Raw genomic sequence first — 24,990 nt, 5'->3', positions numbered from 1 at the left:
AGCAGATACCAGAGGCTCTAGAACTCTCTCCAGCTCATCCTGTGGTTTGGAGATACTCTGCCAATCAGCTGGATTGGGGTGACACTGTTTTGTCCCGGACATTAGCTGAGAGGAATCCAAGCAGGACGGCCATTCGCCTGCCAGCAACTGCCTCTGGACACTCAAGTCTACATCTTCAGGGTATCTGGAGCTTTCTCAGAACCGTGGGGCTATGGGCACCGTGTCCTCCCAGAGATCCTGACCTTCACAGTTAGAGCCTTCTGCCCGCTCAGGCAGTAAGGAATTTGTCTGTTGGTTTTCCTCCCAACACAGAAGACATCTGAAGTTATTTTGCTCACCGGAGAGGCACCTGTGCCCCCTGCCTTTGGCTCTTTCCACTCTGCCACACCCACCAGGGAATTTGCATCTTGTCCCCTGGGGAGGACCTTCCCTCTGACATAAAGGCCAGCTCTGACCTTCTCTTTACCTGTTAGGACTCACCAGTTCAGCTTCTCAAAATGAGGTTCCCTGCTCAGCTGCTGGGGCTGCTGATGCTCTGGATTCCAGGTGAGGGCAGAGGGGGGATGAGAAAGGACAGCGGGGTGTGGAGGGAGAGCTCTGGGGGCGCTACTGCTCCCCACGTGTGTTCTGCCCACGGGTGGGACTGCCCTCTGGCAGGGGAATTTAATTTGGGGGCCTGGGAAATCAAGAAGAAACTGAAAGGAACAAAGAACAGTGCTTTAGTGAGATGCTGGAAAGGAAGAGGCCACTTTGTGCCTGCAATTCTTTGGAAACTGGATACATTTAGAGGATGAATCAAATCACAAAATACGATTTAGCCTTAAATACAAAAACATGTTAAATCATAAAAGTGGCTTCTAAGGTTTCTGCATAACGTTGTGCTTCTCTCTCATTATTTTAGGGTCCAGTGGGGATGTCGTGATGACGCAGACCCCTCTGTCCCTGCCCGTCACCCCTGGAGAGCCGGCCTCAATCTCCTGCAGGGCCAGTCAGAGCCTCCTGCACAGTAATGGAAACACCTATTTAAGTTGGTACCTGCAGAAGCCAGGCCAGTCTCCACGGCTCCTGATCTATAGGGTTTCCAACCGGGCCTCTGGGGTCCCAGACAGGTTCAGTGGCAGCGGGTCAGGGACAGATTTCACCCTGAGAATCAGCAGGGTGGAGGCTGACGACTTTGGAGTTTATTACTGCTACCAAAGTACACATGCTCCTCGCACAGTGGTTCAGCCCCGAACACAAACCTTCTGTCTGGCGCGTCACCTCCCTCCACATGTGTGGCCTGAGTGGGAGGCAGACACAGCAGAGGCTCTCAGTGGCCCTACGAGGCAGATGCTGAAGAAGTCAGGGCATAATGTGCAGCTGCGGGCTCTGGACCATGCCGTGGCCCCTCAGCTGCGACAGCCCAGCGCGGTATGACCCGCACGGGAACGGAGGTGATCACAGAGCCCTCTGAGCAGTAAGACGAAAGGGAGAACAGACCTGCACCCCGTCCAGACGCTCCCCGCTGTGTGCCTGGGTCAAGTACATTTCGTCACTGAAGGGTCAGCAATGGAGGCATATTGGTGACAACGCAAGTTGAATACATTTTGGAGATAATAAATTTTGCCATATTTGGATATATTAGGATACAATAATATTCGGTATTGTTCAGCATTATTATTTTTATTTTCCCACTTTCTGAACTTCTACTTTACAAGTTACACTAACCCCTCTTTTACTGTGTTCTTTAGACAACATTACATACACACCATCCCCACAGCAAACGTGGCTGAGAATGATTAATAAAAGGATTTGAGGGGCACCTGCGTGGCTCAGTCGGTTAAGCCTCCGACTTCAGCTCAGGTCACGATCTCACGGTCCGTGAGTTCGAGCCCCATGTCGGGCTCTGGGCTGATGGCTCAGAGCCTGGAGCCTGCTTCCGATTCTGTGTCTCCCTCTCTCTCTCTGACCCTCCCCCATTCATGCTCTGTCTCTGTCTCAAAAATAAATAAACGTTAAAAAAAAATTAAAAAAAAAAAAAGGATTTGATGTTCAAGCATCAAAATAGACTTTTGTAAACTCCTAGCACATATACGCCCCTAATCCGATAAACAAGATGCGGTCTGTGTATACAATGGGATTTTACTAAGCAACAAAGAATGGAATCTTGCCGTCTGTGACAGCATGGATGGACCACGAGGGTTTTATGCGATGTGAAATAAGCCAGACAGAGACTAACAAACACCATGGGATTTCATTTATATGTGACATCTAAAAAACAAAGCCCACAAACCAACCAAACAAAAGCGGAACCGACCCATGAATACAGAGAACAATCTGGTCGTTGCCACAGGGGAAGGAGACAGGAGGGAAGGGCAAAATGGCCAAATGGGAGTGGAAGGTACAGGCTTCCAATCATGGGATGAATAAGTTTCACAGAGAATATAGTCATTGATATCGTAATAGCAGTGTAGGGAAACAGACGGTAGCTACACTCGGGGTGAGCTTAGCGTTGCATATGGACTTGTCACATCTCTATGTTGTACACCAGAAACCACTAGAACATTGAGTATCAACTATACTGCAGTAAAACAACAACTACACACACACACACACACACACACACACACACACACACGCATGGGCTCACACACAAAAGAACCTAATCCTAGAAGTTTTTATTTGTGTCTCAATTCCCTTTTTCCGAGAGAAAAATGGAGTTCTTGGAATTTCAGAGTGGGTTCTGAGCATTCAAATAACCTAAAAGAGGCAGAGCAGAGAATGTACTTCATATAGCACAGGAAGGATGCAAAATGATACAAAATTTTTTTCCCAAAAGGTAACATTTTAAGACCATTTAGCCTAAATATTATTTTTGAAGCAACAAATTTGGTACTATAATGCCAACAAAGGTTTCATGCAATAGACAATGGCATTAGTTTTATAGGACATGGTCTTATCTGAAAATGAATCTGAATTGTATATTCCGTTGAAAATGTATAGATCAGGACGCCTGGGTGGCACATTCGGTTAACCATCTGACTGTTGGTTGGGGCTCAGGTCATGACCTCAGGGTTCAGGAGATTGAGCCCTGCATCAGGCTCTGTGCTGACCTTTGGAGACTGCTTGGGAATCTCCCTCTCTCCCTCTCTCTCTGTCCCTCCCCTGCTCTCTCTCTCTCTCAAAATAAATAAACATTAAAAATTTTTTTAATTAAACTCAGATTTACACAAAACTATTTGTGTGAAGAGCTAAATCATTTTTAAACATGGTTCTATAAGCATCATCAGGTCTAGATATATTAAAATTTATATTTCAAAATGATTCATCAGAAATGTATTGTAATGTTGTCATAAACTATAAAGTATTCCTCAAAGTTCAAGTGACAGTTGCAACAGCAAAAAATATTCCCTATCAGAATTAAAAATGATCAAAAGACAATTGTGGTCTTGTATTTGCCAAGAAAGACTCATGTCATTTTCAATCATATATGGAAATTGAATTTGCTAAAAGTACAAATTTTGATGCCATAATAAATGAAATTGCAGAAAAACAATCCAGAAAAATCTTATAACCAGTCAAGATGTCACATTAATCAAGTATTATCACCTATTATATGTACATATTTGTTGTATTTATAAAATTATAACACACAAATATTATTTTTGCAAGTTTATCTGTAAACTTACTGCAGGTTTATTGCAATATTTGCAAGTTTATTCCCAGTATTATTTTGCAAGTTGTAACACACAAATATTATTTTTGCTAATATTTATTTGTCTTTGTTTGCTGCAGTCCTGTATGTCCTCGCTGGCCACCAGAGCCAGGAGATCAAGGGGCACATCCCCTGGATGACAGCTGTATAAACAGAGGCGCCAGACAAGTGCAGAGGCTCTTTCCAGGGAGACCCCAGGCACCTGGAGCTGGGCAGAGAGAGAATGGGGAGACAGTGCAAACAAGGGTTTCCCTGATTTCCAGCGAGGAATGCAGTCAGCCCCTAGATGTGTTCTATATTAGAAAGCCTAACCTTCGGGCAGCAGCTTTGAAGATACGAAAACAGGCTTCTCTGAGGGTAAAGCTGGCAGGTGGGCGTTTCTGTCCGCTCCCTCTGTGCTGAGCCCTGAGATCGGTTTCTTTGTTTACTGTTGTCTTGTGGGTCTTCTGCAAGCCCCGCTGGCTTCCAGATCACAGTGTTTTTGGTGGTGTGTGGGGGAAGGGGGTTTCCTCAGGTAGAAGTCTTACAAATTGGGGACCTAGACGTTGGGTCCAAACTCTTCACTCTTCAGGGAAAAGCAGGGAGTTACAAGTCCCCTCCCGATCGTATGTTATTGTATTGAGGGTGGAGTTTATGGCAAGAATGTGTCCCAGCTTTGTGCACCTGTTTCAATCTGGGTGTTTCCTGCTTAACCCCATGTGTAGGAGTCCCTCCGCTCGTTTCTGGATTTCTTGCAGTGGGAGTTGTCCCACGTGTAGCTGTAGATTCCCGGTGTCCCTGAGAGAAGGTGAGTTCAGGAGCCTCCTACCCCACTGTCTTGGACTAGAACTTCTTTCTCTTTGCATGTTCAAGGTAGAAGTTTGGATCATTGATATTCAATGTTTCCTCTTTTTTATTTGAGCATACGTGATGCACAATGTTATACTATTTCAGGTGTACAACATACTGATTCAACAAGCTTATACATTATGCTATGCTCACAGCTGTCACCATACAATGCTATTACAGTATCACTGACTATATGCTTTATGCTGCAAAAATATTAAATAAGTAAGTATAAGTAAATAAACATTTCCTGTTTCTGAATACAGGAATTTAGTGCTATTAATTTCCTTCTAGGTATTGTTTAACAACATCCCACAAATTTTGATATGCTGTGCTTTTCTCATCATTTAGGGATACTTAGTATTATCTAATACTCACTCACCATTATTACAATTTATGATTTTACACATAAGTGATATAGAAAGGTATTGCTTCATATTTGAGGATTTTCTGAATAATTTATTGCAACTGCTTCTAACTTAATTATTTTGTTGCCAAAGAACATTTTCTGTCTGCTCTCCACACTTTTACGTTTACTTAGTTTTTCATCTTGGTGCACGCTCCATGCACTCTACACCAGGATACACATTTTTCCACTTGTGCTAGACCGTTCTTTAGCAATGATTTCAAGTTGGTTGGTAATGTTGCTTACATCTTCTCTTCCCTAATAGTTTTAGTCTTGTTCTATCATGAGCTGAAAGAAGTGTGTTAGGTATTTGACTACTTTTATGGAAATTGGCAAATACTACAAACCAGAATTTTATTTTTCTGGAGATCTGGTTGTCAGGCATTCACGAGCACAATAATGGTACAATGTAGGCTATAATTGTTTCGTAATCGTTCTCTTTTTTCTGTTTCTACCACTGCTTTCTCATTGTTGGTGGCCCTGGGTCCTCTATCACATATAGTGACTCAAAATGACGCATAGAGCTGTCTGAATCACATGCTTTCTGGCAGCCTTCCCTTAGATTCAGGCACCTCTTGCCAAGGAAAGTGAAAATCGCTCAGAGGGGACACTCGTATTCAGGCCTTGTGCCTAGAAAAGACGCCAGGGACAGCCAGGCCTTAATTAGACCAAACCAAAGGGTCCACAGTCCAGGATACTACCCCACCTGCTATCAATGAGTTTTATCATCTCAGGAGAGGAAGTAGGAAGAGAATACCAGGCACGGTATTGTAAGAAATTTGTCTGGGTGACTCAGTGGGTTAAGGGCCCAACTCTTGGTTTCCGCTCAGGTCATGACCTCCTGGTTCATGAGTTCGAGCACCGAGCCTGCTTGGGATGCTCTCTCTCTCTCACGCTCTCTCTGCCCCTCCCCTACTCACTCTCTCTCTCAAAATAGATAAATAAACTTAAAAAAAAAAAAAAAAAAAGAAGGGCATCTCCAAAGCATTGTATGTTTAAGCAGGACGATGATCCTGGAGCTCCAGTGAGCCCAGATGATTTGTCAATGTAATTGAACACAATAATGAGTTACAGAAAAAACTAATTCAATCATATGGATAAATGATCGGAAGATAGCTGATAAACTTTCACATATATTTCTAATTTTTAATTACGAAGTCTCTTAGTATACTAGGAATAGCAAGAGTTAGAATGCACATACCTTTTCAAACGGACTCATTTATGAAAATAAAGAGAAGATGCTCCGGATGAGAACTCTGGAGCTGTATCAGGCAAAAAAGAAGACACAATTACCTCAGCCATGATTATGCAAAGAGAGAAAGTTAATACACAAAATGAGAAAAAGGTAATATACGAAATAAATTCACCTCCACACTAAAGAATGATAGCGTCCATGGAAATAGGTGCTAGGAGGCTGGGAGCCTGCTTCACTGTGCAGGCCTCCAGAGGCAGAGCCCAGGCTTCCTCCAAACACGTCAGCTGTCTCCCTTCTTCTTTTCCCCCATAGCTCATAGTATCTATTCTAGGGAACGTATCGAACCAGAACTGGGATTTCACACCCATCTCCAGAAGATGGTTTTACTATGTTCATATTAAAGCTTAAAACTTAGAATGGCCATCTAACTTTTCTTCTCATTCTTGGAAGGTGCATCCTTGAAAGTGGGTGATGGATGGGCACTGAGGAGGGCACTTGTTGGGATGTGCACTGGGTGTTGTGTCTAAGCGATGAATCACGGGAATCTACCCCCAAAACCAAGAGCACACCATATACATTGTATGTGAGCCAGCTTGACAAGAAATTATATTAAAAAAAAAAAAAAAAAAAAGGTGCCTCCTCGCTTCCAGTTACAAACTCTTAAACCTTGTGGACAAAAGAGGATCAGAAAAATTAGAGATGCTTTCTTCTTACAAACACGCTGGAGGAACTCCTCTGGGCCTGGATGTGAATCCTGCGTCCCATGAGAAACCCCAGTTGGCACTGGGCCCTACAGGGGCCCTGGTTCTGCGGCTGCAGCCAGACCCGCCCAACCCCTCTCTGATTTGCATGTTTCCCCCAGAGAATCCACATTTCTGCTCTTCAGGATCCCCATAAATAGGCTGCTCAGTGATTCGGGGCAAAAAAAGAACCTGAGGCAGGCCCTGGATTGAACATGGGGGTCCTGACCCGGCTCCTCTGCCTTCTGCTGGCCTGCCTCCCAGGTGAGGAGGGCGGCGCAGGGGACATCCCCGAGATGGTGGCCGTTCTCTCCTCCTGACTGGGGGTCTCCCCAGGGCTCCGTGGATCTCTGACCGGGGTCTCCCCTCCCCTCAGAGACCCAGGTGTTCTCAGCTTAGGAGACCAGGACGCCAGAACCTTCTGGGAGGAAAGGGAGTGGGATCTCGTAAATAACTGTGACTTTGTGTTTTGTTTCCTTCCCAGCTGCCGGCGGGACCGCTGAGTTGACCCAGTCTCCCACCCATCTCTCTGTGTCCCTGAGAGACAGCGTGTCCCTCATCTGCAGGGCCAATGAGAGCGTTAGTGATTACTTAAGCTGGTATCAGCAGAAACCAGGCCAGCCTCCCAAGCTTATCATCTATGATGCCGATAACCTAGAGTCTGGCGTCTCAGACCGCTTCTCTGGTATTCAGTCTGGCACAGAATTCATCCTCAAAATCAGCACAGTCGAGGCTGATGACGCCGCCGCTTATTACTGCCAGCAGGGTTATGCGCTTCCTCCCACGGTGCTGCAGCCCCGAACATAAACCCTCCTCCCGGGCTGGGGCTGCTCCTGCGGCAACGGTTGTCAGGTGGCCGGGGTTCCAGCAGCTGCACTGTGCCCTGTGGTCTGTTGGTCGGGGCGGGGCGTGCTCTGGGGAAGGGCTTGTGGGGCTCAAGGGTGATGGCCTGCAAGGGACTTTGTCCTTCCAAAGCTTTCTTTCTTGATACCTCCAAACCCTCAAACCTTCAATTAATCTAATATTGAGATCTCTAGGGGAGCCTGCAAAGAAATTTGTCCATGGTCCATGGTCTTAGAACCCCATCTCTGAGATCCACTCTGAGAACTAGGGGCGGGGGCGGGGAGGGGAAGGGAGCCTATATCCAAGAAAATGCTACTACCACTACTAAACAGCAATAACTACACAGTCTATTGCCATTTACCAAAGTCTCGAAGACCTGCTACGCGTTCAACGATGCACTAAGGCCTTACCCATCTCGAATAATCAGTCGCACAATAATCCTCTAGAGATGAGAAATCAGAGGGGCTCAGGGCTCAGGGCTCAGGTACCAGTGCTTGTAGGGAAGAAGATGGAAAAAACAATCTGATCCTTGAGTCTGTAATGCCTACTCATTGGTGAATTCATTCATTTAAAAAATAAAGTGCATTTGCTGTGTATAACGTGAGTTTAAAGCATACACCTGGATGAACGTGACCATATGCATCCCCCCTCGCACGAGGACTCAGACAGAGACGGTCTCCAGCGTCACACTCTTCCCTCATGCTCCGTCCGGTCAATTCCATGCTCCGTTCCCCCCTCCCCCCCGCCACCAGAGGCCACCACCACCTTTCTGTTTCCTAACCGTGTAGAGCAGACTTTCCCTGTTCTTGTACTTCATACAAATGGAATCATAAGGTATGTCCTTTCTGGTGCCTTGCTTCGTTGGCCCCAACACGTTCTTTGAACTTCCTCTATGTTGTCAGCGGGGCAGTAACTTGTTCCTTCTCACTGCAGAATAGTCTGTTGTTACAAGAATACGTCACGACGGCTGCATTTTTCAATGAATGAATTGTTTCAGATTTCAATGGGTTATCAATACAGTTGTGAAGAACACTCTTTCAAAGTCTGGTGGATTTATGCACTCACTTCCCATGGGTGTGTTCCTAGGCATGGAAGCGCTGAGTCACAGCGTTAGCCTAAGGTTGGTTTTGGTAGATACTATGAAACAACTTTCTGAAACGGGAAACGTCTTTACGCTCCACTGACCATGTATAACATTTCCACTTGCTGCAGATCCTTTCCCAATAGTTGCTATTGTCAGACTTTTTATTATACCCATATTGGTGGATCCTGAAGGAGTATTGTTAAAATTTACATCTCCTTGATGACTAATGATTTTAAGTAACTTACCATATTTACTACTGAGTTGCTATTTAGACAGTTTGTTTCTTGGGCAGTGCCTGTTCTAGTCAGACACAGACATAGTTGGGTCTTTTTTGGAGAGTACTTTGTATTCTGAAAATGAATCTTTTGTCAGAAATGTGCACGAGAATATCTTCTCCCATCTTACGGTTTCTCTATTTACTTCCTTAATGATACATTTGAAAAGCAATTATTAACTCTAATGAGACCTAATCTTTTCTCATTTCTTTCTTCTGCCATTTGGTGTGGGGGCAGGTGGGTCTGTGTAACAGATCTGATGTCTATTTTGCTCCCTCTTGTTAGTAAGCGACTTCATGTGTGGCTCAGAACATCTGAAATTTGCTTGCGCTGTTTTCTGGTCATCAGATTGAGGGGAGGTAGCTTATCCTCACCAACATACCTCTCGGTGCCTATGGATATAACCACAAATGATAATAATTTCTTAGTTGTGCACGTCTGGATTGACATTGGTCCATTTACCCAGGGGATATTGGCATGAGATGCCTCCAATGACATGTGTTCACTGATTTAATGGGAATGGATAGAGAGGCGGGCCTGTGGTGAGCTGCTTAGAATCCCCCTTCATGATAAAGGATTCCTGCAGGTGCTGTGAGGGCTTCCTGCAAGCCACCCTCCATTGTTCGCCCTCCAAGGAGATCACCTTGGCTGAAGAAGACCGCCTAGCCCAAGGTAACACTTCTTTTCCAGGAAAGACAATAACTACTCGATGCAAGGGTACAAAGGCCCAGCCCTCTTACGCCAATCCAAATCAATTCTGTAGAGCCACTGCCTCTCTAGACCTCCCTATGGTGTTGGCCGTGGCTTTTCTCGAGACTCACAGCTCAATTTCTCTCTGTCCAATCCTGCTTCCTGTCTCTCCAGGGATGCTCATCTCAAAAACACTCTTTAATAAACAGTCTAAACTCTCTCAGAGTTGGTTTCTCAGGGAATCTTGGGATTCCTATGGGGAATGGATTTCCCATTGTCGCCCTGTGACAAATGGAATCAGGGAGCAGCACAGGCCAGGTTGTAGTGATAACCTTCACAGGGAACATGTGTATAATTACCAAAAGGGACAGCAGGTGCCGAGTGACATCAGAAATAGGGATCTGTAGCAGTGACTAATCGACCATGGGTTACTAGGGATTAAATTGATGTGTAGACCCTTGGAGAATTTCATGCATATGACTGGAAAACTCTAGGTCAGGTGAGCTGAAGCCCGCACTCACATCTTCTGACTCAGTCCCTGGATCTAAGGCAGTTCATGTGCCAGAGAGCACTGCTTGAAGCTGAGGCCACATCCTCTTGAGAAACGACCCTGAAATTTAGCCACAGATGTTTGGAGAACATTTGCTTCAATATTTTCTGAGAGGAACTCAGGGCAATTTCCTCAAAGCAAATGTGAACTAGAGAAAGGAAAATACCCACATTTTCCCAGCCATGTAAGGTCTCCAAGTTTGTCTAATATTTAAGTGTCAATATGAATTTTCATAAAAGCCAGTTGGTTATCAGAGGGACACCTGGGTGGCCCAGGTGGTTAAGTGTTGACTTCGGCTCAGGTCATAATCTCACGGTCCATGAGCTTGGGCCCTGCATCGGGCTCTGTGCTGACAGCTCGGAGCCTGGAGCCTGATTCGGATTGTCTCCCTCCCTCCCTGCCCCTCTCCTGCTCGCACTCTGTCTCTCTCTCTTAAAATTAAGTAAAAACTTTTAAAAAATTATAAAAAATATTACATCTTCATAAGAAACTGATTTGCCTGGGGTGCCTGGGTTGCTCTGATGGTTGAGTGTCCAACTCTTGATCTCAGGTCAGGTCATGATTCTAAGTTGTGGGATTGAGCCCCTGTCCAGCTCCATGCTGAGCATGAAGGCTGCTTGGGATTCTCTCTCCCTTTCTCTTTTTCTCTTTCCCTTTTTCTTCCTCTCTCTCTCTCTCTCTCTCCCTCCCTCCCTCCTTCCCTCCCTCCCTCCCTCCCTTCCTCCCTCCCTCCCCACCTTCTCCCCCACTCATGCACTCTCTCTCTCTCCAAAAAAATAATAATTCAAAAAAAGAAAGAAACTGATTTTTGTCATTCTCTCCAAGCATGATGCTTTCAGTGTATCTTTCTTATTTTCTTCCCTAAACGGACATCAGGGCAGACACAATACTCACACAGTCTCCAACAACTTTTTTTAGTTAGTTTGTTTATTTTTGAAAGAGAGAGAGAGCACAAGTGGAGGGGAGGGCAGAAAGAGAGAGAGAGAGAGAGAGAGAGAGAGAGAGAGAATATCCCAAGCAGGCTTCATGCTCAGCATGGAGCTGGACACAGGGCTCAATCGACCTGAGCCGAAATCAAGAATCACACGCTTCACCGACTGAGCCACCCAGGTGCCCCGTGGTCTCCCACGTTTGTCAATGGCTCCAGGAAACAGAGTCACCATCAACGGCAAAGCCGGCCGAGCCAAAACATTGATGATGACGTACACGGGCATCAACACAAACCAGGACAAGCTCCTACACTTATTCTTAAATGTGTTTCCACTCTTATCTCTGGGATTTCATCCTGGTTCAGTGGCAGTGGGTGTAGAACAGACTTATCCTGAGAGCTGATAAGGCGAAATCTGAAGATGCTGCATATTATTTCTGTCAACGAGATGATCACGCACCTCTCACGGTGATATACTCTGTTACAAAAACCTCCGAAGCCATCAGTGGGACGGCCTTGGCTGCCAGTGAGAATGTTCAGTATGTGGAACTCTGTGACCCATTGGTACCTGCAAAGTTCCGGTATGCGAATGCACATTCGCCTCCTTTCTCTGTTTGCCAGGCTGGACCTGACACACTTGATAAGGGAGAGACTATTACAACTTTCCACGACATTGTCCAGCTGAGCCAATGATCTCATGTTGAAGCAGAGACAAATTCACGTGGCTGTGTCCCTGTCTTCTGCCACACCTATCGTTTCCACCCCCCAAGAAGTCAAAGGCACCAATCGATCCAGGTTAGGTTCCGAATTGCGGCAGTGAATGCAATCTTCCCTCTCTCTCTAAGCACACTCACACTCATCCACATGCCCATTTAAACTCTTCCCTAACGGGCGCCTGGGTTGCCAGTCGGTTGAGCGTCCAGCTTCCGCTCAGGTCATGATCTCATAGTTGGTGAGTTTGAGCCCCTCATCGCACTCTCTGCTGTCAGTGCAGAGCCTGCTTCAGATCTTCTGTCTCCCTCTCTCTGCCCCTTACCTCTCTCTCTCTCTCTCTCTCTCTCTCTCGGTTTGCTCTTGCTATGATGACCACTAGAATATCAATTATTATTATTTCTTAGATCTTTGTTCCTTTTGGAAACAGTTCAGTTCCATAATTCCAAGATTGAACAGCTATCCCCTACATCCTCCCCGAATACTATCATCTGCTGACTTTGGGCTTAACGCCTTTGTGCCGCTGCCTAAATTTCATCTGAAATCCCAAATACTTTTCCAAACCTGAAGGCTACATACATAAACATCAAAGAGATTACCTTAAATTTGTGAACTCCGAGTACCTGGGAGCCACAGATCTGTGTACCTTCTCCCTCTAGCATGGGGACAATGCTATTTCGTCGAGTATCGGTTGCTTAAAGGCACTTCGCTTGGATCTGATGAGAAAGCAATAATGGCACCAAAGTAATACCCATGTGTTGACCCCATCATTCCCAGCCTATGGCGGCTTTCATGCTATCGTACCATTACAGGCCACTACCAGGAAAAGCTTCGCGTGTGACTATAAAAGCTTGTGGCTCCTCATGGAGCTCATGGACGCTCAACCGACCGAGCCACCCAGGCGCCCCAGTTAGGGAAGAGTTTAAATGAGCGTGTGGCTAAGTGTGAGTGTGCTTTGAGAGAGAGGGGAGATTGCGTTTACTGCTGGACTTTATACTGCTGAAGTTACACCCGACTCTGCGACTGTTTACTGAGTACTCGGCTTAGTAGTTCATAACCACCAAACAAGGAAAGCAGTGGCGGCAACAATACTGCCAAGGAAGGAACTCGTTAGATGATAACGATGATTTCGTTTATGTTCGTGGTGTGCTGAAGGCCAGCAAGAGCCACTGTACCCAGTAATGATGTGCTCCATAATAAGCTCCAAAGTAAAAGCACATTCCTAAATTAACCACCATTCAATGGGGCTGAAATCCTGGAGGCCAACAGTAGAGGGATGATCTCATGAGGGACGATCTCACGATTCGTGAGTTCGAGCCCTGCATCGGGCTTTGCACTGACAGTATGGAGCCTGCTTGGGATTCTCATTCATTCTCTCTCTCTCTCTCTCTCTCTCTCTCTGCCCCTCCCCCACTCTCATGCTCCTGCACATGCTCTCTCTCTCAAAATAAATGAAACTTGGGGCCCCTGGGTGGCTCAGTCTGATGAGCGACCAACTTTAGCTCAGGTCATGATCTCATGGTTCACCAGTTCAAGCCCCACGTTGGGCTCTGTGCTAGCAGCTCAGAGCCTAGAGCCTGCTTTGGATTCTGTGTTTCCCTCTCTCTCTGCCCCTCCCCTGCTCATTCTCTCTCTCTCTCTCAAAAATAAACATTAAAAAAAAATTTAATAAAACTTTCCAAAAAAAAAAAAAAGAAAGAAAGAAATGTTTCCTTTTTTTTTTTTTTTTTTTTTTTTTAAAGAGCAGAAACCAAAAAACCCAAGTTGGGATCTCATTTTCTCTGACAGCTCTTTTCTACAGTAATTTCTCATCCTCTTCTGAAGACATTCATTGATAACAGCAGTCAACACAATATAAAGGTGACATAAATATTAATTTCTACCCTTGAGGAGTAAGTAGAAACATTGGTGTTTGTCAGTTTTTAGAAATGACTTAAGCCTCTCTTGCCTAAAGTAATCTTTCTTCCTCTTTCTGGAATTAACATCAATAAGACCAATAAATAGTATGGTTCATCTCAAAGGTGGTATATATATAAACTGTACATATATCTATATACATATATACAAATACACATGTCAGGGGGGGGATTATGAAGTATTTAGATCAAAAGAAAACTACCAATTTTTGTGAGTCTGTGCTCCCGTATACATGTGCTCACACAGGGGACACATAAGTGCATTTCTACCTCAGGGGAATGCATAGGAAACCTTGGTTAGTGTTTCTTTATATAGATTCATCTAGTGCATGCCTGCAAGCTGTCTCCTCACTGAATCACTGCCTTGCACCATATATGCAACCACCAGTGGTTTCTGATGAGAGGTAGCTATTAAAGTAGATAGCACAGATGAGGTTGTTTATGTGGGCAAGTGTATGCATCTGTCGGACATCCCCTGGGTCTCCCACACTGTTACTACAGTAGCATTATACGAATAGCAGCCAGGGGCACCTGGGTGGCCCAGTCGGTTAAGCATGCGACTTTGGCTCAGGTCATGATCTTGTGGTCCGTGAGTTTGAGCCCTGCATTGGGCTCTGTGCTGACAGCTCAGAGCCCGGAGTCTGTTTCAGATCTGTATCTCCCTCTCTTTCTGCCCCTCCCCTACTCACGTTCTCTCTCTCTCTATCTCTCTCTCTCTCTCTCTCAAAAATAAAAACATTTTTGGGGGTGCCTGGGTGGCTCAGTTGGTTAAGCGTCCAACTTCAGCTCAGGTCATGATCTCACAGTTCGTGGGTTCAAGCCTCGCGTTGGGCTCTGTGCTGACAGCTCAGAGCCTGGAGCCTGCTTTGGAATCTGTGTCTCCCTCTCTGTCTTCCCCTCCCCACTCATGCTCTGTCTCTCTGTCTTAAAAGTAAATAAAACATTAAAAAATGCTTTTAATAAAAATAAAAATAAAAACGTTTTTAAAAAATTAAAAAAAAAAGAATAGCATCTAGCTAGCTACCTATCCACCTAATCTACTGCACCTCATTACTAAGGATAGTAAAAAATGCTCAGAGGGGACACTTGTATTCTAGTCTTATGCTTAAAGAACACACTGGAGACAGACAGTCAGATCTTGATTAGACCAAACCAAAGGGTCCATAGTCCATGAATGTTACCCCACTCGCTATCACTGGATTTTATCATCTCAGAAGGAGGCATGAAAAATAAACCAGACATAATATTATAAGAAATTCGTTAGTCTGGACATTTTGTAACATCATAATTTTCTGTCTAACTCTGTCAGATACTACAGGAGTTAGGATTTAATCAAGTATTCCAACAATAATTTCAATATGACATTCATAATAGGAGAAGAAGAAGAGGCATTGGTTTTCATTCATTAATCCTTCATAGGTGAACACATCATTCCAATCAAATAACACAAAAGATCCAGGACCTGTGTTCTGCCTGCCCCCAATCATATTCCTTTAATGGGAAGGATGCTGTGCAGTCAATTACACCCATTTGTATTTAATTACAAATAATTAAAAAATAATAATAATTAAAAAAAATAATCTACCCCCAAATTAATGCTCTAACACTGTTGGTGGGAATACAAATGGGCACAACCACTATGGAAAACAGTATGTAGTTTCCTCAAAAAAAGATTAAAAATCCAAATACTATATGGTCCAATAATTCCACAAATAAATTCTATTTATTCCAAAGAAACAAAAACTAATTTTAAAAGATATATACACCCCTATGTTTACTGCAGCATTATTTACAATAGCCAAGATAGGCAAAAAACCTAAATGTCCATTGATAGATGAATGAATAAGGAAGATGTAGAGTGTGTGTGTGTGTGTGTGTGTGTGTGTGTGTGTGTGTATGCAGCTTTCATGCTCTAGCCAGCAGGAGCCCAAAGACACCGAAAGCATCATGGCCACAGTAAGTTTGCCCAACATTTCTCCATGTGCCCCTTCTCACCTGGAACCCAGAACTGCAGGATGAAGATCAGGGGAGCCCCGGACCCCGTCTCTGACAGCTGGACTAGAGGCTGCTCCTCAAGGGCCCTGACCAGCTCTGCCTTTAAAGATGTCGAGAGCAGCCTGGAGCTTTGTCTACTGACACAACATGCAAATCAGCTCAGAAGACCTTGAGGTTGTGCTCAAGGGGGACACCTGCTCTCACAGCACCCTGTGGGACTTGGGGTCACCAGAAATTTCCAAGTGGAGCTCAAGCATGTCCCAAGGGACTTTGTGACCAGTTTCCTGAATCTCTGTCTTCTAGTCTGTCTGAGAAACAGACCCTGTGTGGGAGTGACCTGCGGCTGTCTTAACGTTAGGATAGAAGTTGTTTCTCTTAATCCCTACAATTAAAACTTCATATAAGCACAATGATGTATTTCAAGTTGTGATTATTATCAGGAAGAGGAAGCTGTGGGATTATAAAAGATGGAAACAGGGGGGCCTTGTTCAGATGGGGAGGGGAAGTCCGCTCCACTGAGTAGATGGCTTTGAAACCAAGTCCTGAAATGTCATGAGGACCTGGAAGGGTGGGAGGGGTGAGCATGGAAGCTTGGTGAAGGCTAGAGACCTACACTAATCAGTGAACTTGCCTCCGTTGGGTAAGACTGGGGCTCTCCAGTTGCTCAGTCCTGAAAACCAATGTCATGTCCCCCCCAAGCCCTCACAGATGGACGGGTCACTCCTACTCAGAGTGGAGAACAACCAGTCCCCAACTTCCCGTTCACCCTGTATCTAACATTAATGTGTCATGTACAGGCACTGGGACCAAGCACAGAAGAAAAACCCATGTGAACTCAAGCTCACAGGTCAAGAGGACAGGCTTTACCTACCACCTAAATGCTTTCTCTCCCATGGGCTAATTCTTTGTCTTCTGCAAGATGCCCTCCCAAGTACCTTCCCCCAAACAGGAGCGGGCTCAACCACACGTGATTCATCATCTCCTAACCCATAATTCTAGTTGCTTGTCATCTGTCAGGGGTTGGGCCAGGCGAGGGCAGGCAGCCCAGGGGAGGGGCTGGAAGGCAGCAGCACAGGGGCCACCACAAGCCTTGACTCTGGTAGCTCCACCTCTCTACCTTCGTCCTCCGTGGGGATTTGCATCAACCTCGGCCCAAATGCCTCTGCCACAGGTCCGGCCCTGTAGCCAGATGCTGATAAATGGGTCTTTTCCAGGGACAGGGTCTGAGCAGCCTGGGGAAGGTGAGAGGTAGCAAGGTGGTGCCACCATCCCAGACCCTCAGGCCCCTGCTCCTGCATTCCAGGTGAAAGAACGTCCCCAAGTGGAGAGTTCCCTCGGGGCAGGTCCTTGTGCTCCTGAAGAAGAGTGGTTGTTGGTTTTTTCTTTTATTTATTTACTTAGAGAGACCGAGTATGTGCTCAAAAGTGGGAGAGAGGGAGAGTGGGAGAGAGAATGCCTAGCAGGTTCCACCACGCTGTCAGCACGGAGCCTGACATGGGGCTCGATCTCATGAGCCGTGAGATCATGACCTGAGCCGAGATCAAGAGTTGGACGCTTAACCAACTGAGCCACCAGGACTTGATCCTTTAAAACCTTCTCCCAACTCACACCCTCTGAACCGCTGACATGCTCCGTAGCCTCGGTCTCTTCTAAAAGCTCCCTCAGCTTTTGTGCTTCCTCGGCAGACGTCTCAGGAGCTCCTATTGCCCCCTTCATTTGCCACTTCTAGACCTCCTACCCAAAAAGTGAAAACACAGTCTTTGAAATCAATATAGGTAGACTATGTCACCCAGTATCACTCCTTAGTGCACGCAAACACCAGGCCCAAAGTCTGTCTTCACTTCTGCGGTGTTTTAGTTCCTGGCTCATAGACCCTGTCACGTGCCTGCTGGTTTCAATACATTCGTGTATGAGCCTTCCATTATCCTGCTCTCTCAGTTGTTTGACTGATTCTCCTCCAATTGGCTCTTCCCCACCCAATCTTGATCACTCACTCTCATGGCCCCACCTCAGACACATCGTTAGAAAACAACAGCAGCTTCTCCATCATTAAAATGTTAAGCATCTCAGGCTTGCCCACTTCTAAGGGCTCTGCAGCTCACTCCACCTGGCATGGCCATAGCCAATAATTTCTCGCTTTCATTAGACTGAGACCTGACATCTCTAGGAAAACATATGTTTTCTTTCCATGGAAAATTCGGCGTGTCTGTGGTGTACCTGTCCGGATTATCAGATCCTACCCCTATTCATTGTCTTTGAGCTATCCTGCAACTCTTTATAAACTGTTGGTAACTGATAGATGAATGATTCTGTCCTGTCTAGTAGTAATTTCATTGACTTCTTACCTCACCTTGGAAAACCAGTTTGCCTCCACTTTTCCTTTGACCCAGTTAGAACATCTTCGTAGTTCCACATTCATCATGTGAGTAAAATAATTTAACATGCGTTCATTAATATTGTATCTCCGTGAGAGTCATAATTTTACTGTTCTCTGAAAATTATCTTTTAACATATCTATTGACCTTTCTACATTTTCTCTATCCCTACGTCCCTCATATTCTCATTTCCCTCTTTACTCAGCTTAAATTCCACGATCCTTCTTTATAACGACTCCCTTATACACAAGAACTTCCTCAGCCTTCCATTCTTTCACTTTGGGCAACAAAATCCCACATGCCTGCTGGAGAAAAACACACAGCAATTCTCACTTCTGCCAACTTCAGATTCATGACCAATCACTTCCTGAGGGCCCTTAATCCTGCCCCACAATCATATCTCATTTCCCTGATCTATTCGGTCTCCACTCTTTCTCTTTCCTTCTTTCTTCAAGTCCTAACAGCTCCTCCCCCATCCTTAAAGCCAAATACCCCATTTCCTATTTCCTAGGTCAAGAGAGGGGATCCGAGGAGAACATCCATGGGCTGCCCGTCCATCTTCTGACCCGCTGGTTTGGGTGTTGCCACACTCCGCCTTTCTTCCCAGCACTGTGGGGAGGCAGACAGCCCTCCCATCTGAGGCCACTCCCTCAGAACCCACATCCCTTGCCTCCTCAACTGAATTGCTTGGCACTTCTCCTTCTTTCCTGAATTATCAGCATTCTCCCCTCTCTGGCATCATTCCCATCAGTATGTGAACATCTTTTAAAAAACTCTCTGGGGGGCGCCTAGGTGGCACAGTCGGTTAAGCATCTGACTTCGGCTCAGGTCATGATCTCACAGTTCGTGAGTTCGAGCCCCGCGTCGGGCTCTGTGCTGACAGCTCGGAGCCTGGAGCCTGCTTCACATTCTGTGTCTCCCTCTCGCTCTGCCCCTTCCTTGCTCATGCTCTGTCTCTCTCTGCCTCAAAAATAAATAAACATTAAAAAACAAAAAACAAAAAAAACCTCTCTGACATCACATCTCCCTCCAGTTATGGCCTATTTCACTCTTCTCCTTCACTATAAAGCTCACTGATGGAGCTATCTACAGCCGCCGTCCCCAAATGTTCTACCCTCATTCTTGCCCGAGCTTTCTACATTCAAGTTCTTACTTCCACCATCTCATCAAAACTTCTCAAGGTCCCCAGTGACCTCCATATTGCCAAGTCCAATGGCCGCATGCCAGTCCTCGTCTCGCTAGACCCATCAGCAGCATTTAACACACTGACAACACCTTCCTCTTTGATATGCCTTTTGCTCTGGACTCCAGAGCATTGCACCATCTTGCTGGGCCTCTGATCTAGGCAACGCTCATGCCATTGCTTATCATATTCCAAGCTCTGGTCCGATTCTCTCCCTGAACTCTAGACTCGTATATCCAATGGATACTTGACAGTTGCATGTGGAGATCTAATACGCATCTCAAACTTAAAATGTCCAACACCAAATTCCTGATCTCCTTCCCCAAATCCACTCTCCCACAGTCTTCTCTATTGGAACAGATGGCAACGCCCTCCTACTAGTACTCAGAGAAAAACTCTGGAGTCACCCTGAGAGCTCTCTTTCTCTCACACTCCCTGTCAAAACATCAGCATATTGTTATCTCTGTCTTCAAAATATACCACTTCTCACCTCCTCCACTGCCACTGCCACAGACCCGAGCTATCATCCTCTCCAGCTTGGAAGATCTCAATGGCCTCCCAACTGTTATCTTTCCAGTCTTGCCTCCCAGAGAGATCCTGTTAAACTATGTACCAAAGTATGCCCTGCTCTATTCAAAACTCTCCCACTTACCACATCATTCAAAATAAAAGCCAAATCCTTAGAGGAGCCTACAAAGACCTGTATCAGGTGGCCTCCTTGTGATTTCTTGGATCTCATTTCTACTCCTCTCCCCCTTGTACACTCCACTTTGGCAACATTGGTTTCCTTCTACTTCCCCAACATGCTGATCACATTCCTGCCTCAGAAATGTGCTGTTTCCTCTACTTAGAACCAACTACAACTCTACTGCCTGGAGTATTCCTATGGTTCCTTTCCTCACCACATTGAAACATTGATTAAGTTACACCTTCTCAGTGCAGCCTTCTATGACCGTCTATAGTAGATTGACTGCAAATACAGATCCCCCACTCTCTACCCCTCCCTCTACCCATGCTTTTTGCAGTATAACTTTGCAGCTCCTCCTATCAAGAGCTGGGGTCTATTCACCTTCTTCTTCAACAGGATCAACTGTATCGACCTTTAGAACGCATCAGACAGGGAATTGTGTCAGCACTAAGGTTAGGCATCAAGATGCCTCGTGTACTTTTACTTCCTCACTTCAGACCCTGCCACCTGCCACAGAAAGTTGGGATTAATCTGCCGCATGATGAGAGACATGACGCCCAGTCGCCCAGACAGCCGCAGCTGATAGCCAACCACGGCAATGTGAAAGACAGGAAAGAAATGTGAGCCTTTCTATAACCGGAGCACCTAGTTGACCTGTCAGCTAACTTTAAACACACGAGCAAGCCAGCCAAGACCTATCGGGATCAATCAGGCCTGGCCCATAGCAACAGAACTACTCAGCCAACCAGTAAACATGCCGGCAATAAAAATGCTACCATTTTAAGTCACTACATTTTGGGGGTGATTTATTACACGAGAATAGCTAACCGATACATCATCTGATTTTAAATTTCTACTCGCTTTTACCCCAGCAAGCTTTGATCCCCTTCATTTTTCTTTATAGCACTTCCAAAACAACATAGTAAGTGTTCACTGATGCAGGTTATTCATTGTCTGTCTCCGCTGGCTGGGGTAAAAGCAAATATCTCTGCTCTTGACACATAGTAAGCACTCAGAAAACATACCTGGGGGAGGGGGCACCTGGGGGGCTCAGTCGGTTAGGCGTCCGACTTCAGCTCAGGTCATGATCTCACAGTTCTTGTGTTCGAGCCCCAGGTCGGGTTCCGTGCTGACAGCTCAGAGCCCGGAGCCTGCTTCGGATTCTGTGCCTCCCTCTCTCTCTCTGCCCCTCCCCCATTCACACTCTGATTCTCCCCCAAAAACAAACATTAAAAAAATTTTTTTTTAAAAAATAAAACACGTCTGGAATGAATTATATGGATTCCTTAATATGGGTACTTTAACAATATTTCTAATCATTATGAGAAGCTGTTCTGTAGGTAAGAGTGTTCAGAGCACCCTGATCAGGTTTGTTGTGGTCTTTTCCTGAACCCATGCATCTCAGAAGGAGGTAAAGAAATCATACTTAAAAGGCTTGGGATTTTTTCTGTTTTTACAATGAAATGGGCATGTCAATTAAATGTTTTCCAAGGGACTCAGGTTATGCAACACTTAGAGCCATGATTTCCTTCAGTCACAAGGTTCCTGAATGCCTAAGGGACGACTTTAAAGAAAGAGGTGACAAATGATGAGAACGAGGTGCTAAGGGACACTAGCTCATATTTCTAGAGTGATGGGGTGAAAGAATTAGAGAATTGCCTTTGTGAGAAAGAGCACACCTGGAAGAAATGGAGAGGAGAGAAGGGAGGTACGGAAGGAGACAGAGCAGAAACAAACGTCAGGGCCATTGCTCAGGAAAGCTGGAAAATAGGGTCCGTGGAAGGAAAAAGTGAGAGAGGGATGCTACCTTCCACGTAGGAGGTTCTGAATGGGAGAGGTCAAAGGTTTAATATTGGGAAGGTCCTGAGTTGGAAGGTGATTGCGGGTGAAGAAAGGAGACCAAGAGAATAAGGAAATAAAAGAGAAATGTTCCAGAGTCAAGGAGGCACAGGGAAGAAAGAATTCATCCATCAGGGTGTAAAATCCACCGGACCCTTCCCCAAAGGGTAGAGACAACCTTACTGGGTCAATTATGCCGTCCGTCTGTGAAAAACGCACAGGTTCCTGCGACACAAAAACTCCTGACAGCTTCTCTGAGACATCTTTACGGCATTTGTCTTCACTAATCTCCCCACAAAAGGGATCCAGAAAAAGCCAACCCCCTCAATTTTCCCCTGGGCCCTGAACAACCCTCCAAGGAATAAGTCGGGAGAGGTGGCTTCTCAGGCAGATATAGGAATGTGCATGTTCAGGGCCGAGCAGGGAGGAAGCAGCAGGTGCAGCCAAGCCTCCCTGACCCTCGGCCCCAGGAGAAGAGGTTTGTGTGCGAGGCTGAAGCACTGTGGGAGGAGAGCTAGAATACTGCTGACAGTAGTAACTCGCCACGTCTTCAGCCTGGAGGTTGCTGATGGTGAGGGTGAAATCCGTCCCGGACCCACTGCCACTGAATCGGTCGGGGACTCCAGATGCCCGTGTGGAAGCTGAGTAGATGAGCAGCTTAGGATGCTGCCCTGGTTTCTGCTGGTACCAGGCTAAGTAGCTGCTAACACTCTGACTGGCCCTGCAGTTCATGGTGACCTGCTGACCTGGAGACCCAGCCAGGGAGCCTGGAGACTGCGTCATCGTGATCGCCCCACGGGCACCTGCAAGCACGAGTAGATAATGATGATACATACGCACTTTATCGTGACACTGAAATACGTCGTCTGAAAAGCGTTGTACCTGTCAGTGCATAATTGGGTCTATTTTGGAAATCGCCAGTATTTCTCATTATACCTTAAAAAAATGTTTCTAACTCTAAACTGATACTACTCCAAAAGGATTGTGGCAAATTTTAAATTTCTCACCTGAGACCCACAGCAACAAGGATATGAGGACCTGCCTCTGGGTCACCATCGTGCTGTCCCTGCCTGCCCGATGCAGCTGAGCTCACATGGCAAAGGCCCCTTTTATCAAACCTGAGCAGCTGGTCTGGGCCTGGAGGGGCCTATGCAAAGCAGCTGGTGAGTTAAGAAGCAAACTGCATGAGCAGTGGGTCATGAAAGTATCCAATGTAGATCTAAAGAGCCAAAAATATCACCAAAAATATAGTTGTAGGACTAGAGACACAGAAGTCAACTTAGAAGCTCTTAGAACAACTCAGAAGTTCTAAAATGACAAACTGCTACAAGATCTAATGATGAGTTTCTATTTTATTTTATGTTTTAAATTTTAATGCTTATTTATTTTTGAGAGAAAGGGAGAGACAGTGTGTGAGCTGGGGAGGGTCAGAGAGAGAGGGAGACACAGAATCCAAAGCAGGTTCCAGGCTCTGAGCTGTCAGCACAGAGCCCGATGTGGGGCTTGAACTAGTGAACCGCAAGATCATGACCTGAGCCGAAGCCAAATGCCAAACCAACTGAGCCACCCAGGCGCCCTGAGCTTCTATTTTAAATTCAAGAATGTTTTTAAATGGGTTGAGTTTCCAGAAATGATGAGCTAGGCTCTTCATATCAATAATCCTGGTAAAATTATAAAATATGCTGGGAAACGAAGGAAGGAAGGAACGAAGGAAGGAAGGAAGGAAGGAGGGAGGGAAGAAGAGAGGGAGGAAGAGAGGAAGGGAGGGAGGGAAGGAGAGAGGGAGGAAGAAAGGAAGGAAGGGAGGGAGGGAGGGAGGGAAGAAGGGAGGAAGGGAGGCAGGGAGAGAGGGAGGAAGGAAGGGAGGGAGGGAAGAAGGGAGGAAGGGAGGCAGGTAGAGAGGGAGGAAGGAAGGGAGGGAGGGAGAAAGGAATGGAAGGCACAAGAAGGAAATGGAGAACTTTGGGACCAACTTTTTATAAAATCTCTGACCAAAGAAGTTGGGACTCTAAAGCCATTTTTATGCTGCAGATCTGTAAGAATGCCACAAACCCCTGAGCTCGGTTTTGGGGCTGTACAAAGGGCCAGAGAGATGGGAAGACAGGATCAGAACTTACTCACGTAAGGAGAAAAGCAGGACCCTAATTTGAGCTAAGGGAAGTCTGAATCCTGAATTTTAGTTATTCTATTTTTTCAATTCAATATTTCCATTTTGCGTTAAATTAGCGAATTAATGAAATCTAGGTTCTTTCAAGAAAATTTAGTTCCAGGGTGCCTGGGTGGCTCAGTCAGTTGAGCATCTGACTTTGGCTCAGATCATGATGCTGCAGTTCATGAGTTCCAGCCCCGTATCTGTCTCCAGCCCCACAGTGGGCTTGCTGCTGTCAGCACAGGGCCTGCTTTGGATCCTCTCTCCTCCTCTCTCTCTGCCCCTACCAGGTTCTCACTCTGTCTGTCTCTCTGTCTCTGTCTCTCTTTCAAAAATAAATAAACATTGGAAAGGAAAGGAAAGGAAAGGAAAGGAAAGGAAAGGAAAGGAAAGGAAAGGAAAGGAAAAAGAGAAAAGAAAAGAAAAGAAAAGAAAAGAAAAGAAAAGAAAAGAAAAGAAAAGAAAAGAAAAATTTAGTTCCATCCAATGGTTTCAGAAGTCAGCTCAGGGTTGCCTGTTCCTGGTCCTGCTGTTGATTCCCCAGCAGAGGGAAGAGTGGGGGTGGGGGGTGTGCAATTCCCTTAAGAAACTGAGCGTGCATCCCCATAAGGACGGCATAGGTTTCTGTGGCTTCAGGTATCCAGCTACTGAAACTCTTCCAATCTTGTCTCTGAGTGCGGCAGATGCCTGGTGCTCACTCCGTGAGGTGGTCCGTTGGCTGTTCTGTGGGCATCCACGTGGCCTCTGCACTGCTCCTTGACGTGAGAAATTTCCTAAGACCCAGCTATACTCTGTATCAAGTAGATCCAAGCTGGGGATCCATACCTCACCCTGACAAAGGGTCAATTCTCCCATCATTCAGCCCCCCAATCCGCCCCTAGCGATGGTTGATTTTACGTGTCAA

General features: G+C 45.8%; 1 gene segment (V, D, J or C); it reads left to right on the top strand.

The window, feature by feature from the left end:
- Nucleotides 1–440: 440 nt before the first annotated feature.
- The window catches only part of LOC124503329 (Ig kappa chain V-III region MOPC 321-like), a 40,839-nt gene continuing 16,289 nt past the window's right edge, over nucleotides 441–24,990 (top strand). Inside the window, 2 exon segments of the V gene segment in view lie at nucleotides 441–546; nucleotides 902–1,211. Of these exon segments, the coding sequence occupies nucleotides 498–546; nucleotides 902–1,211 (359 nt within the window).

This window comes from Lynx rufus, unplaced genomic scaffold, assembly GCF_022079265.1.
Source record: "Lynx rufus isolate CCGP_SWC_20201006 ecotype Redwood Valley unplaced genomic scaffold, mLynRuf1.p SCAF_8, whole genome shotgun sequence".
In the NCBI taxonomy this organism is placed as follows: Eukaryota; Metazoa; Chordata; class Mammalia; order Carnivora; family Felidae; genus Lynx; species Lynx rufus.
Note: the sequence above shows the minus strand (reverse complement) of the source record. Positions and strands in the feature narration are given on the sequence as shown.